Raw genomic sequence first — 13,483 nt, forward strand, 5'->3', positions numbered from 1 at the left:
TTCCATGTTCTGCTATTTTCTACTTCTCCTCCATTTCACCTCAGAGGAAAATGTTGTACTTTTTACTCCGCTACATTTATCTTACAGCTTTAATTACTTTACAGATTCTGATCATTAAAACAAAATCTAATCAACTAATACATGATGATGTATTAATATAGATTAAACTACCAGCAGTATATAAAGTCATTAAAAGTAGCTCAACCTTTACCAGCTGCAACATTAAAGTGATGAACATATAAAATATCCCACAAATATTAGTAAAATAGCAGAAAAATATTAGGAAAGTATCAGACAAACATTTGTAAAATGTCCCCAAAAAATATTAGTAAAATATCATAAAAATATAAGTTAAACATCAGAAAATATTAATAAATTATGAAAAATGGTAAAATATCCAAAATAATATCAGTAAAATATCCCAAAAAGTATTAGTATAATATCATAAAAATATAAGTGAAATATCAGAATAATATTAATGAATTATCAGACAAAACTTAATAAAATATGCAAAGATATTAGTAAAATATCCCAAAAAGTCAATAAAAGAAGCTCCACCTTTACCAGCTGCAACATTAAAGTGATGAACACATTAATGCATCAATAACTATAATACAATAATATAATATAGATTATTCTGCAGAATGAGTACTTTTACTTTTGGTACTTTAAGTAGATTTTGATGCTAATACTTCTCTCTGCAGGTGAAGTTGAATCCATGTTTTCTGTTGCAGACTCTGGACTTTCCTCTGGAGGAGCGCCTCAGTCTGGCGGACCTGACTCTGGCTCTGGACAACGAGCTACTGGTCAGCGGGAACGGCATCCACCAGGCGGCTCTTATCTCCTACAAGAACGAGATCCAGCACCTGCAGTAGGTTTCCTCCAGTCTGTCCTGTTTAGCCAGCTTCAACCACAGCTGCAGACTGAAGCAGTGCTTCATAAGGTCACCTGACACACTGAGCGTCTCCACTAACGTCACAGGAAATTATTACACCGCTGACAAATATTAAGCTTCAGAGAAAATGAGGCCACGTCTTCAATCGAGAGTTCTGTAGTGGTCGAATGTAATTATGTACATTCACTCCAATACTTTGCTGAGTAAAGTACATGTACCTTGAACTTGTACTTAAAGGCTCCATCTGCGTTCTGTTCCCTTTTTTAATAGTCGTAAATTTACAGGAAAAAACTTGGATATTCTCTGAGATTATAATCGTAAATTTACGGGAAAAAATTGGATATTCTCTGAGATTAAATTAGTAAATATGTGAGAAATAATTCACAGATTTATGAGAAAAAACTTGGATATTCTCTTAAATTAAAATGGTACATATATGAGAAAAAACTCACAAATTTGCAAGGAAAAACTTGGATATTCTCTGAGATTATAGTCTTAAATTTACGGGAAAAAACTTGGATATTCTCTGAGATTAAAGTGGTAAATTTACAAGAAAACAACTGATATTCTCTGAGATTAAATTGGTAAATATATGAGAAATAATTCACAAATTTATGAGAAAAAACTTCGATAAACCCTGAGATTAAATTGGTAAATTTACGGAAAAAAAACCCAACTTGGATATTCTCTGAGATTAAAGTGGTAAATTTACAAGAAAAACTAGGATATTCTGAGATTAAATTGGTAAATATATGAGAAATAATTCACAAATTTATGAGAAAAAATTTGGATAAACTCTGAGATTAAATTGGTAAATTTATGAAAAAAAAACCAACTTGGATAATCTCTGAGATTAAATTGGTAAATATATGAGAAAAATCTTCACATCACATCAACTTTCTCTGTGTGGTGATTTAAAAGAACAAAACAAAAACAGCTGTGCTTTACATCCACTGCTGAGGTGCTCATGAGCAAGGCAGAGCTGGTCACCAGTGTTATCTGACTGGTTGTACTGGTGTGAGACTGGTTTCAGTTCCTGTGTGTGTGTGTTCAGGCTGGTCACAGAGCAGGCCTGCAGGGAGCGGGACAAGGTGAAGGTCGACCTGGATCAGGCTGATCAGAGGAACCTGCAGCTGGTCAGAGAGGTGGACGACCGCCACGCCAGCATGGAGACCCTCAACCAGAGCAGGATCAGGTCAGACAAACTGGTTTATACTGGTCTTATACTGGTGTTATACTGGACATATAGTGGACTTTATACTTGACTTATACTCTACTTTATACTTGATTTATACTGGTCTTATACTTGACTTTATACTGGGCTTTATACTGGATTTATACTGGACTTTATACTGGACTTATACTGGTCTTATACTTGACTTATCCTGGACTTTATACTGGTCTTTATGCTGGTCTTATAATGGACTTTATACTGGTCTTCATACTGGTCTTATACTGGTCCTATAGTGGTCTTATCCTGGTCTTTCTACTGGACATTTACTGGACATATACTGTACTTAATGTACTCTGTGATTGGCAGGGACCTGGAGCAGGACTTCCGTGATAGGCTGACGGCTCTGCGCAGCCAGTCGGAGCAGGAGAGCGAGGCTCTGATGCAGCAGCTGGAGAGAGAGCGTGGCACGCTGCAGGACGAATTGCAGCTGCTCAGAGCGCAGGAGGCGGAGCTACAGGAGGAGCTCTGCAGCACCACACAGGTGAGTTCACGTCTCTCACCTGCACGCCGTCTACATATTCCTTTATGTGCAGCACATGGCTTTTCTGCTGTATCTGCTGTGTATTTACTGTATAGCCTTCAAGAGATACTTTATGGTTTCTGTTTACATGCTGTCATTTTCTTATTTTTTTATTACGGTACGGAGCGTTCACACTAATCAAACCAACTGGACTTTGGGAACAAGTGTGCTCGGATCCGGGCCCGGTTCCCTGATGTGAAAGCACCCTTAAAGTGTGTGATTTGTTGCATCTTCAGGAGAACTGTCGTCTGGAGGAGGACCTGAGTGTTGTGAAGCTGAAGCTGACTGAAGCAGAGAGCTCAGTGAACAGACTGCAGAGAGACCTGGACCAGCTGCTGCACGACAAGGTAACAAAACATGCCTTTAACCTGTTTGATCGTCCTCCATCAGCCTCAACACTTCTGAGTTATTATAGCTGCTCTGATCAATATTTATTATATTAACAATCTCTCTATTTCTGCAGCTCTGCAGAGCTTTTTAGCCTTTTTTAGCTGCTAGTTAAACGTGTCGTTTTGAGCTCCACGTTTAATTATAATAGCTTACATGTAGAGATGATACAATACCATTTTTTCCTTCCTGATACCGATTCCGATACCTGAACTTGCAGTATCGGCATCAGCAGGAAGTTCAGCAGGAGGAGAGTTAGTAATGTTAGCTGTTAGCAGCCGTTAGCAGCACAGTTCTGCTTGGCTAAATAACGGAGCTACTAACGTTAACATAGGCCATTTAGTTATTATTATGAGGCGTTCAAACTCTGCTCAGTAAAAATGTGTATTGGGTGAAGGTAAATTACAACGTTATCATGATGTGTTCAAATGTAATCTCGTAAAATGTAGTTTTGGTAAGAAACTTGAATAAATCCAGTTGTATGAATATTGGACTGACATTCATCAGGTGACACAAACACAAAGACTCTTAATGAATCATCATGTTGCTCTGTGACTGATGGATGTGGAAGCAGCTGGTTGTCGACTTCATACTTCCTTTAACTGGGATGTAAACCAGTATGAACCAGTGTTTTGTATCTGCAGCACTGAGTTCATTTGGACACAGTTCTTAATCCTAAAGTTGGACCAGACTAAATGTCCTCATCATCAGAGTAACATTAGTCCTCACAAAGATAGAAGCACCAGAACACACTCAGGTGTACTCGGGTAACTCGTCTCCTTGTAGCTGATAAATTATTGAGGAGAGTTCCCTCCGTGACTTCATTTCATTCTCTGTCTTCTTCGCTCCGACTGATGAAGATGACTTTTGATCGGTTGATTGACGGTTCCATTAAACCAATAACGTGTTGGTTCTGATTGACAGTTTGGCAGCTTGGACGCGGCGGGCGCTGGTCTGAGTCACGAGGAGCGATTCTCCGAAATCGTCAAAGACTACGAACTGCAGTGCCGGGTAAGAGACACAGAGACACAATGTGTTTGTATGTGTTCTCATCTTAATTCACGTTCATATTTTTACATGTTAAACTTTTATTTCCTCTATTGGGCAGTTTTTCAGTAACTGTGTATTTGTTGTTGCCACTGCAGAATGTTTTCATGTTGTGCTGCAATGAAATGTTGGATTTCAAAGTTTATTATTATTCAAATAATAGATACAAGTTAAAAGTACAACTTTAAGTGAAGGTGAGAGACTCAGAGAGGCTTGTTGTTGCCTTCTGCCCAAATATTCTAAAACTAAGAGAGAATAATCTTAACTCAAGGTCCGTCTTCTAGTTGTTGTTTTTTTTTAGCTTTCAACCACATCTCACAGTCTGTAAGTTACAACAGCATATTAGGGCCATTATAGGTAAAAAAAAAATAAAATTGTTTTGTTTTTATAGTTTATAGTTTTTTAATAAACTTGGATATTCTCTGAGATTAAAGTGATAAAAAAAACAAACTAAAATTATGAGAAATAAACTTGGATATTCTCTGAGATTATTAAATCAGAAATATACAGGGAAAAACACACAAATTCTCTGGGATTAAAGTCCCAAATTTATGAGAAAAAAAACTCAGAAAAATTGCTTTGCACCACAGACTTTTGGGAGTTTTTCTCGTAAATAAATGTATGACTTTTTTTTACCCACAGTGGCTCTTGCTGCGTAGTCAGTGGACCTTGAGTTGATATGTTTTTTTCTAAATTATTTAGCTTTTTGATTTATCAGTGTAAATCAAATCTGCTCCATGTAGGAAAAGTAAAGCAACTCAAACATGCTCAGTGGTCTGACTGAGGTGAGAAAGTTTTAATATCTGTTTTTGTTTGTGCACTTGAACGCCTCATGTTGGTTCAACAGAAAATCAAGGTGAGAACACCTGAAAACACACAAATCAGTCTGCTTATACCTGTATGTGTATATGTACAGTACATGTGTATATGTATGTGTGATGCTGCTGGAGTGGTGAAGCTGGACCATCGTTCACTGAGTTCAGCTTCAGACGAGCAGCTCAAACATCAGGTCACATGAACACAGATTTAATCCGTTAGTCGATTTACAGCCCACATTAATCCTACTGAGAGTCTGTAGACACGAAGGACTGAGAGTAACGTTAATGTGATCATACTAAATTATCTTACTTTTTCATTAATGTTGTTTTATTGCCGCTTCTTGTCTAATTTTCAGTGTGATCGTGGATGAATTTAATCCATAAATAATTATTTTTTCCCTCAAAGAACTGGTTTATGGAGGACAGAAGCTGCCAAAATGATAAATAAATACATAAATGACTCGATAAATAAATGGACATGTCATTAAATGTACCAAAAATAATATTTAAAATAAATTTAGGCATTCATTAATTGATCAAATGTGACATATATTGATATTTCTGTTTTAGTTGGCTTTTTTTATTTATTTACCATTGTAATAATTCCCCTGTGTATTTACTTTCCTAGTTAAGTTTCTCTTTTATTTATTTATTTACATTTGTATTAATTCCCCTATGTATTTACTTTCCTATTTAATTTTCCCTTTTATTTATTTATTTTTTCCCTTTGTGTTAATTCCCCTATGTATTTACTTTCATTTATAATTTTCCCTTTTATTTATTCATTTATTTATTTTTTGAATTAATTTACTTTTGCATATATTTATTTAAAATGTATTTTATGTATTTATTTATGTATTTAATTCATTTTTTAAAAATTATTTATTTATGTATTATTTGCCCTTTGCATCCCCCCTATACTACTGTAGTAGTACTACTGTAGTAATATACTATATACAGTAGTAGTATAGTAAATATAACTGTGGAACTGTGAGACTTGTTGGCTGCTGACATTATAAGTGATGTAACTCTTCTGTGACCAGTGGGTGCTCTGGTTGATATGTGTTGGTTTGTGTGTCTGCAGGTAGATCTACCTTTATTATATTAGCTAGATGCTAAAGGTGTGTGTGTGTTGCATTCAGGAACTGCGGGACAGAAACGATGAGCTGAGCTCAGAGTTGGATCTGCTGAAGAGTCAGAAGGGCGACAGGAAGTCCAGACGATCTGCAGGAGACGACGATGCCGCTCTGAGCTGGACCGAACAACGACCCGCCAGCACCGAGTCAGACTCTGGTAACACAACAACACACAACAACAACAACACACATAATACACACTGAGAGGGAGAACACAAACACACCATGATTAAACTGCTGCGGAACGAAGAAATACTTCACTGCAGTAAAAGTACCGATACCACAGTGTAAAAATATCCTGCAAAAGTCCTGCATTCAAAATGTAGTTAAGTAAAAGTACAAAAGTATCAGCATCAAAATAAAGTAACACAAGTAAAAGTACTCATTCTGCAGAATAAACTATATTATATTAGAATTATTATTATTGATGCATTAATGTGTTCATCACTTTAATGTTGCAGCTGGTAAAGGTGGAGCTACTTTTAATCACTTTATATACTGCTGGTAGTTTGATCTATAATAATACATCATTTATTAGTTGATTATATTTAGTTTTAATAATCTGAATCTGTAAAGTAACTAAAGCTGTTAGATAAATGTAAAGCAGTAAAAAGTACAATATTTACCTCTGAGATTTAGTGGAGGAGAAGTAGAAAGTAGCAGAACACGTAAATACTCAAGTAAAGTGCAAGTACCTCAGAAATGTACTTTGTGAGCCGAGAGTTTGCAGTAACATGCTTTTGACAAGAGGTGGAGCCAGTTGACCTGGTTTTAATCAACACAATGCAGAGCTGTGATTGGCTGTCGGGTCATTTAATGAGATGTGATGATTTAATTTACCCTCCAATCACAAGTAAGATCAGCTCATTCACATTGATGTTAGGTTTGTTTAAAATGAAGAAGTGTGTCATCCTTTTGAATTAGATAAAACAAATATCCTCATTATTGATTAATTTGAGGAATATTTTCTTGATTAATCAGTTTACCGTTTGGCCTTTAAAATATAACAAAACAGTAAAAACTGTTCAGCCAACAAAAGATATTTAGTTTATTGAGATTTAAAACTCACATCAGAGAACAGAGAGATTGAAAAATAACTAAAACAATTAATCTATTATCAAAATGGTTGCTATTTATTTGCCAATCGACTGAACAATTAATAGACGTTTTAGGTCTAAAGAGATCTTTCTTTGAGTCATTCAGGTTCCTTGTAAAACCTACAGTGATACAAAACCAGTGCTGTTTTATTGACTGTAGGTAAACAAACAATATGTGTGTTAAACATCAAGTATCTAAACATAGAAAACCAGGATGCAGCTTTACAATAAAAATAATCTTTAAATATGAAAACAAGTTGTTTGAATTTAAATAAAATTCAGGTGTAAAACATAGTGCAGTTTTATAGATCAGTGGCTCGAACTAACTGCAAAGCTGCATTCTGAATCATTCAACCTGTTTTTCATTAGATAATGATGAGATTAAATTGTATGTGACATAGAATGACAGAAATGTTCATTATAATCTGATGACTAAACAGGACTAAGATTAAATGAAAAAAAAGGTGACAAGATAAAGAGAGAAAATCAAATGACTTTTCGGTGAGTAAAACTGGACTCAAATATTTTGAGTTGTCGTCGACTAAAACTATGAAGGATAAAAATGACTAAAATGTGACAAAACCAGTAATTTTACCTCTCAGAACAGGGGAGTTGCTGGTCTACCGCTGCATTGATCGGTTAGTTAGTTTGTGTTATTGTGTGACTTTCTGTGGCGTCCACAGCAGTATGTTGCTTAGCTTCCTGTCGGTACTCCTGTCTGCTTCTCCAAACTGGGAGCACGCCGACCGCCATCTAAGTTACTGTATTAATACACTGACTATAAGGATGTATATATACTGTACATGTAGCAGCATCATCATATAAGTTATTGTATTAATACACTGACTATAAGGATGTGTATATATACTGTACATGTAGCAGCGTCATCATGCAGAAACCTACGTCAGGTCCCGATGTGGGAAAACGGTTTTAGAAGGACTTGAAGGGAAAATAGCATTTTGACGTTAAAACAAACTTTGACCAGAATGTGAATGTTGGGATTTTAATACATCAGGAACACCACTGGGAAGATTCAGAATGATATTAAAACCTCAAACAACCCTAAAAGTTATGTTAACAATTCAATAAATACAGATTTGTTCACACAAATAAAAGAAAAAAACTGTCAGTTAAAGATCTGCAGTGTGATTTTTAACAGGAAGTCAGTATCTGCTGAGCAGGTTTGATGTGTTCAGGTAGACACATGGACACACCCACTACCACACACACACACACACACACACACACACACACACACACACACATACTTCTTCCAAGTGTTAGTGCAGGTTAGTCGACAGTCATCATGTCTCACAGTAAGTCTCAGTTTTACTGATTTTGTTTTCAGTTGTTATTCCAGGAACAGTCTGAGTTGTTGTCTCACAGTGTTTGTGTTTGTGCAGACGAGTCGGACATGAAGCGCAGATCGTCTCCTCTGGTCAGGAAGAAGCTGCAGCCGGCAGACAAGACAGGTGAGAAACACGTCTACGGACACTGGTGGTATTGTGTGTGATAGGCTGAGACACCTGTCAATCAAGCCAAACACTGCCACAACAAATATTCTATATATATTATATTCACTTCAGTACAGTTCTGCTCTGATGTAGAGGCTTCAGTTTAACCTCCATCTCTCTCCTCTCTCAGCTCTGTGTTCACTGGACAGCGCCTCTGGTCCGACTGTCAGCATCCAGACTGAACTGGCTCTGGAGCAGCTGAAGCAGAAACACAACCAGGAGCTGCAGCAGCTGCACATCAAGCTGGAGACTCAGGTGACACATTATATACAGTATATTACCGTTTATATACGGTATATTAATGTTTATTTACAGTATATTATAGGTGACACACATTATATACAGTATATTACAGTTTATATACTCCTCTTTCTCCTCTCTCTCCTCCTCCTCCTCCAGGTGAACTACTATGAGCGCAGCCTGGAGGTGATGAGGCAGAGCATGGAGGTGGAGCGTAAAGACATCTCTCAGGCCTTCAAGGTAAAAATAAGACAAATAATGCTGAATGTTTTACATCTTCACACTACAACAGTATTAAAGATACTATTAATAACACTAATACAATTCAGCCACTAGATGTCTCCCTCTCCCTCCTCTGCTCCATTGTATTCACTTCACAACAAGTGGTTGCCAGGGAAAACACAGGTATACGGCATATACCTCCTTATTTTTCAGTTGAACACCCACTTCTAAATCCCCTCTGATGCTCATCTTGATTTTACAGTGTTTTAATGGAACTATAACGTTTAGGTAACTGGTCGCATCTGTCACTAATGCTAAGATGCTAACGTAGCTCCTCAGGGACTGAAGCTGTTATTTTTTTTAACATTTTGACAATCTAACCGGTGACAAAACATTAGTTTAGGTTGTTAAGACTATGGCTGTTGGTAGTTGTTGTTGGTTTTGTTTAAATATGCCGAATTGTAATTTTCAGATGATTAAGTTAAGACAGCTAATACGTGCTAACGTCAGTTGTCACTTGTTGCCATGGTAACTATTCACGTATTCTGCAGCCTCCTTTTATCGCTGACTACTTGGGATTGGTACCGAAGTGTCAAACTCAGCCATTTACCTGTTTTTTCCACACTAATGCTGCAATCCATTGCAAGTCAGAAGTCGATAATTCCAAGTCGGTATTCCGTTAAAACACTATAAACACATATTTGACTCGTCTGTCGGTCAGATGGAGATCAGTGAGCTGGAGGAGCAGAAAACTGAGGCAGAGAAGCAGGTGAAGCAGCTGAAGGAGACTCTGGACAAACTGCACTCTCAGATCCAACATGGAGGAGGAGGAGGGTGGAGCAACGAGCAGGAGCGCAGGTGAGGAAGACGACTGCAGAAACAATGTCGTCTGACTGAAGAGAGGAGTCACCTTTTGGGTTAAACATGTTTTCCCAGGGTGCAGCGGGAGCGGGCGGAGCTCGAGCAGAACTTTGCCAGAGAGATCGGGAACCTGGTCCAGAGACTGAGCGCCGAGAAGGACCAGCTGGAGGCCGAGCTGAAGCTGAAGATGGACCAGGAGGTGGTGCTGGTCAGGTGGGTGGAGAGTCAGTACCTCAGCCTCTATCTGCTGTTGATTACCCAGAATGCTCAGGCACACATTCACTTTACAAAACATATAGTTTTATACACGTTTTTACAGGAAAGTTTTAATCAAGTTTCAGGTTTCCGGTACAATTACAGAGAAGCATTCGTTAGATCTCAGTCTCCTCCAACAACAACGCTCATTAAATACGTATAAAGATAAAAACATGCAAATAAAATAGTGCAGAATTTAAAATATAGATAATAAAGTGAATGTAAACAGGAAAGTAGTATATGTGTAATGAGAAGTAATACATAAATAGTATATATATATATATATATATATATATATATATAAATGTATGTATGTATATTATATCTATATAGATATATATATATATATATATATATATATCTATATAGATATAATATGTATATATACTGTATATGTGTGTGTGTGCATGTATGTGTGTATATATACATATTATATATATATATATATATATATATATATATATATATATATATATATATATATATACATAGTGTTTGTATTTATTCATTAATAGGAAGTGTCTCACACCCCAGATGTATTTCTTCGTTAACACGGAGTGTATTTCTTCGTTATCACCAGGTGTATTTCTTCGTTAATACCGTGTGTATTTCTTCGTTAACACCAGGTGTATTTATTCGTTAATAGGAAGTGTCTCACGCACCAGGTGTATTTCTTCGTTAACACCGGGTGTATTTCTTTGTTAACACGGGGTGTATTTCTTCGTTAACACGGGGTGTATTTCTTCGTTAACACGGGGTGTATTTCTTCGTTAACAACGGGTGTATTTCTTCCTTAACACCGGGTGTATTTATTTCTTTAACACCGGGTGTATATTGTTAACACCGGGTGTATTTATTCGTTAACACCGGTTGTATTTATTCGTTAACACCGGGTGTATTTCTTCGTTAACACCGGGTGTATTTATTCGTTAACACTGAGTAACGTACTGCTGTATGATGATGAACACTGTGAGCAGGGAGGAAACAGAGCAGCAGCTCTCTCAGATGAAGCTGCAGCACGCCGAGGGTCAGCGCCGCCTCCTCCACCACCTCAACTGGGAGCGCCAGCAGCTGCAGGAGCAGAGAGGATTTTGGGAGAAGCGGCTCGCTGAATCAGAGCAGGAGAAGCTGCGGTGTGAGGAGGAGCAGGCTAGGATCTGCAGTCAGTCCTCAGAGAAGAAGAGCTTGGAGGAGCAGGTCTCCAGGTTACAGGAGCTCATACACAACTCCCATCTGCAGATCAGCCAATCAGAGACCAGCTTGGAGGAGCTCAGAGGGCGCTGTGGTCAGCTAGAAGAGGATCTCAAAGCTTCTCTTGGGTGCTGTGGTCAGTTAGAGGACGATCTTAAAGCTTCTCGTGGGCGCTGTGGTCAGTTAGAGGACGATCTCAAAGCTTCTCGTGGGCGCTGTTCTGATCTGGAAGCCAGACTGGAGGAGGCCTGCAATCAGCTGGAGGAGAGCATCGCCTTCCTGGAGTCTCATGAGCGTTTAAGTAAGCGGCTAGCCTCAGAGAAGAGCTGTATGGAGGAGGAGCTGCAGCAGGTGATGACCAGGAAGGAGCAGCTCCTGGTTCAGGTGACCCAGCTGAAAGAGGAGCTGGGAAACCTCCAGGCTGCGTCCGACAGCATCCTGCAGGACCGGGAGGTGGTGGCCGATAACTGCAGCCGCCTCTCCAACGCTTTCATCCAGCAGCAGGCTCAGCTCAGAGCCAGAGAGCAGACGGCGAGCGCCCTGAGGGCGGAGCTGGAGGGTCTGCAGGAGGCCACGAGGAGCCGAGCAGAGGGTCTGTCAAAACTGACCGCTGAGCTGGACTCGCTGAAGACGGACCGCGCCAGGCTGATCCAGGACCTGAAGGACCAGGCCATGGCTGTGGACAACCTGCAGCTGGAGCTGGATGGCGTCTCTGAGGAGCTGAACAGGAGGAGGAGCGCCGAGGAGGGTCTCCAGGAGGCTCTGAAGCAGGAGCAGACCAGGACCTCGCAGATACTGTCCGGTCTGGACGAAGAGAAGGAGGAGGTCTGTCGTCTGAGCCAAGAGAACAGGAGCTACGCCAGGATGGCGGACCAGCTCTCCAACCAGATCGTAGAGATGGAGGAGGAGATCTCCACGCTCAGAGACCATCTCAGAGAGCTCAGCTCCCAGCTCAACGAGACCGCAGACCTGGTCTTGGACCTCCGGAGGCAGCTGAACTCCAAAACCAGTGGGGTGGATCGGCTCCTGGCCAAAGTTGCGGACGGCGACGATCTCTTACGGCAAGCCAAAGCCTCCTCTGAGAAGCATCACAACGACCTGACCAACCAGCTGCAAGCGAAGCACGAAGACCTGGATCTGAGCAGACTGCAGGTCCTCCAGCTGCAGCAGGACCTGCAGGACTCCCAGGACCAGCTGAGGACGGCGGAGGAGGACTTTGAGCAGGAAAAGAGGAAGATGATGCAGCAGCTGATGGAGCTTGAGAAGCTGGTCCTGGCCCTGGAGGAGGTGATGGACCCGGCCAGTCCACACAGGTTTGTGGAGCATGAGACCGACTCGGGAGATCCAAATCCTGGTCCAAATGATGACTAACTCTCTGAGTATCTGATTGACTAACTGCATCGATCATGTGACCTTTCCACAGGTAGAAACGCTGCTGCTCAGTTTGTCACGGCGGCCGACCCGCTCTGTCTGGAATGCTTTAACTCTTCACCTCATCTCTAACCGAATGACAAACGCATGACACACGTGAATAACTCAATGTTCAGTCATCATGTCCATCATCACGCTTCCTGTTTTCTCTTAGCGTTGAAACTCAGATGTTAAATGCTTAAATTCTGCGTTGATGCATCTTATTTTAACAGGATAATGATTCTTTTGTTCTGTTGGAAATCAAAGATTTAAAGCTTCAGTTTGCTTAAAATGAGCTGTAACATAAAACGCTTCATTTTCAAAAGAAAAGGGTCAGTCTGTGTTGGTTCAGGGGTCTCACTGAACCCCCCCAGTGGCTGTAGCCAAAAATGCATGTAGGATTTAAATATTATCTATGTATTTTTAATAATAACACAGTAATTTATTGTAATGATGAATAATATTGACCTTGTGTCTCTTATTGACAGAATAAGAAGATTATTATTTACTTATAGTAACATCGGACGCTCTCTGTCCACACTGAGTTGGTTAAATATGCATTTTCTGTTACATCCTGTAAAAAAAACACGTACCTATCAGCTGTCTGCTCCAAATTTGACTGGAGATATGACCACTAGGTGATAAAACCCATGTTT

General features: G+C 39.5%; 1 protein-coding gene across 6 annotated transcripts in view; it reads left to right on the forward strand.

Annotated features, from left to right (window-relative positions):
- Positions 1 to 13,483, forward strand: part of ninl (ninein-like) — a 34,645-nt gene that overhangs the window by 13,589 nt on the left and 7,573 nt on the right. For 5 of the 6 annotated variants that reach the window (XM_037782096.1, XM_037782097.1, XM_037782099.1 and 2 more), the window contains 12 exons: positions 735 to 871; positions 1,950 to 2,090; positions 2,436 to 2,610; positions 2,886 to 2,996; positions 3,961 to 4,047; positions 6,044 to 6,194; positions 8,538 to 8,606; positions 8,779 to 8,903; positions 9,048 to 9,128; positions 9,832 to 9,968; positions 10,047 to 10,184; positions 11,204 to 12,730. In XM_037782096.1, coding sequence (XP_037638024.1) covers positions 735 to 871; positions 1,950 to 2,090; positions 2,436 to 2,610; positions 2,886 to 2,996; positions 3,961 to 4,047; positions 6,044 to 6,194; positions 8,538 to 8,606; positions 8,779 to 8,903; positions 9,048 to 9,128; positions 9,832 to 9,968; positions 10,047 to 10,184; positions 11,204 to 12,730 — 2,879 coding nt within the window. The remainder of the gene's footprint in view (positions 1 to 734; positions 872 to 1,949; positions 2,091 to 2,435; positions 2,611 to 2,885; positions 2,997 to 3,960; positions 4,048 to 6,043; positions 6,195 to 8,537; positions 8,607 to 8,778; positions 8,904 to 9,047; positions 9,129 to 9,831; positions 9,969 to 10,046; positions 10,185 to 11,203; positions 12,731 to 13,483) is intronic. The other variant, XM_037782101.1, reaches the window with a different exon arrangement.

This window comes from Sebastes umbrosus, chromosome 10 (assembly GCF_015220745.1).
Source record: "Sebastes umbrosus isolate fSebUmb1 chromosome 10, fSebUmb1.pri, whole genome shotgun sequence".
Lineage (NCBI taxonomy): Eukaryota > Metazoa > Chordata > Actinopteri > Perciformes > Sebastidae > Sebastes > Sebastes umbrosus.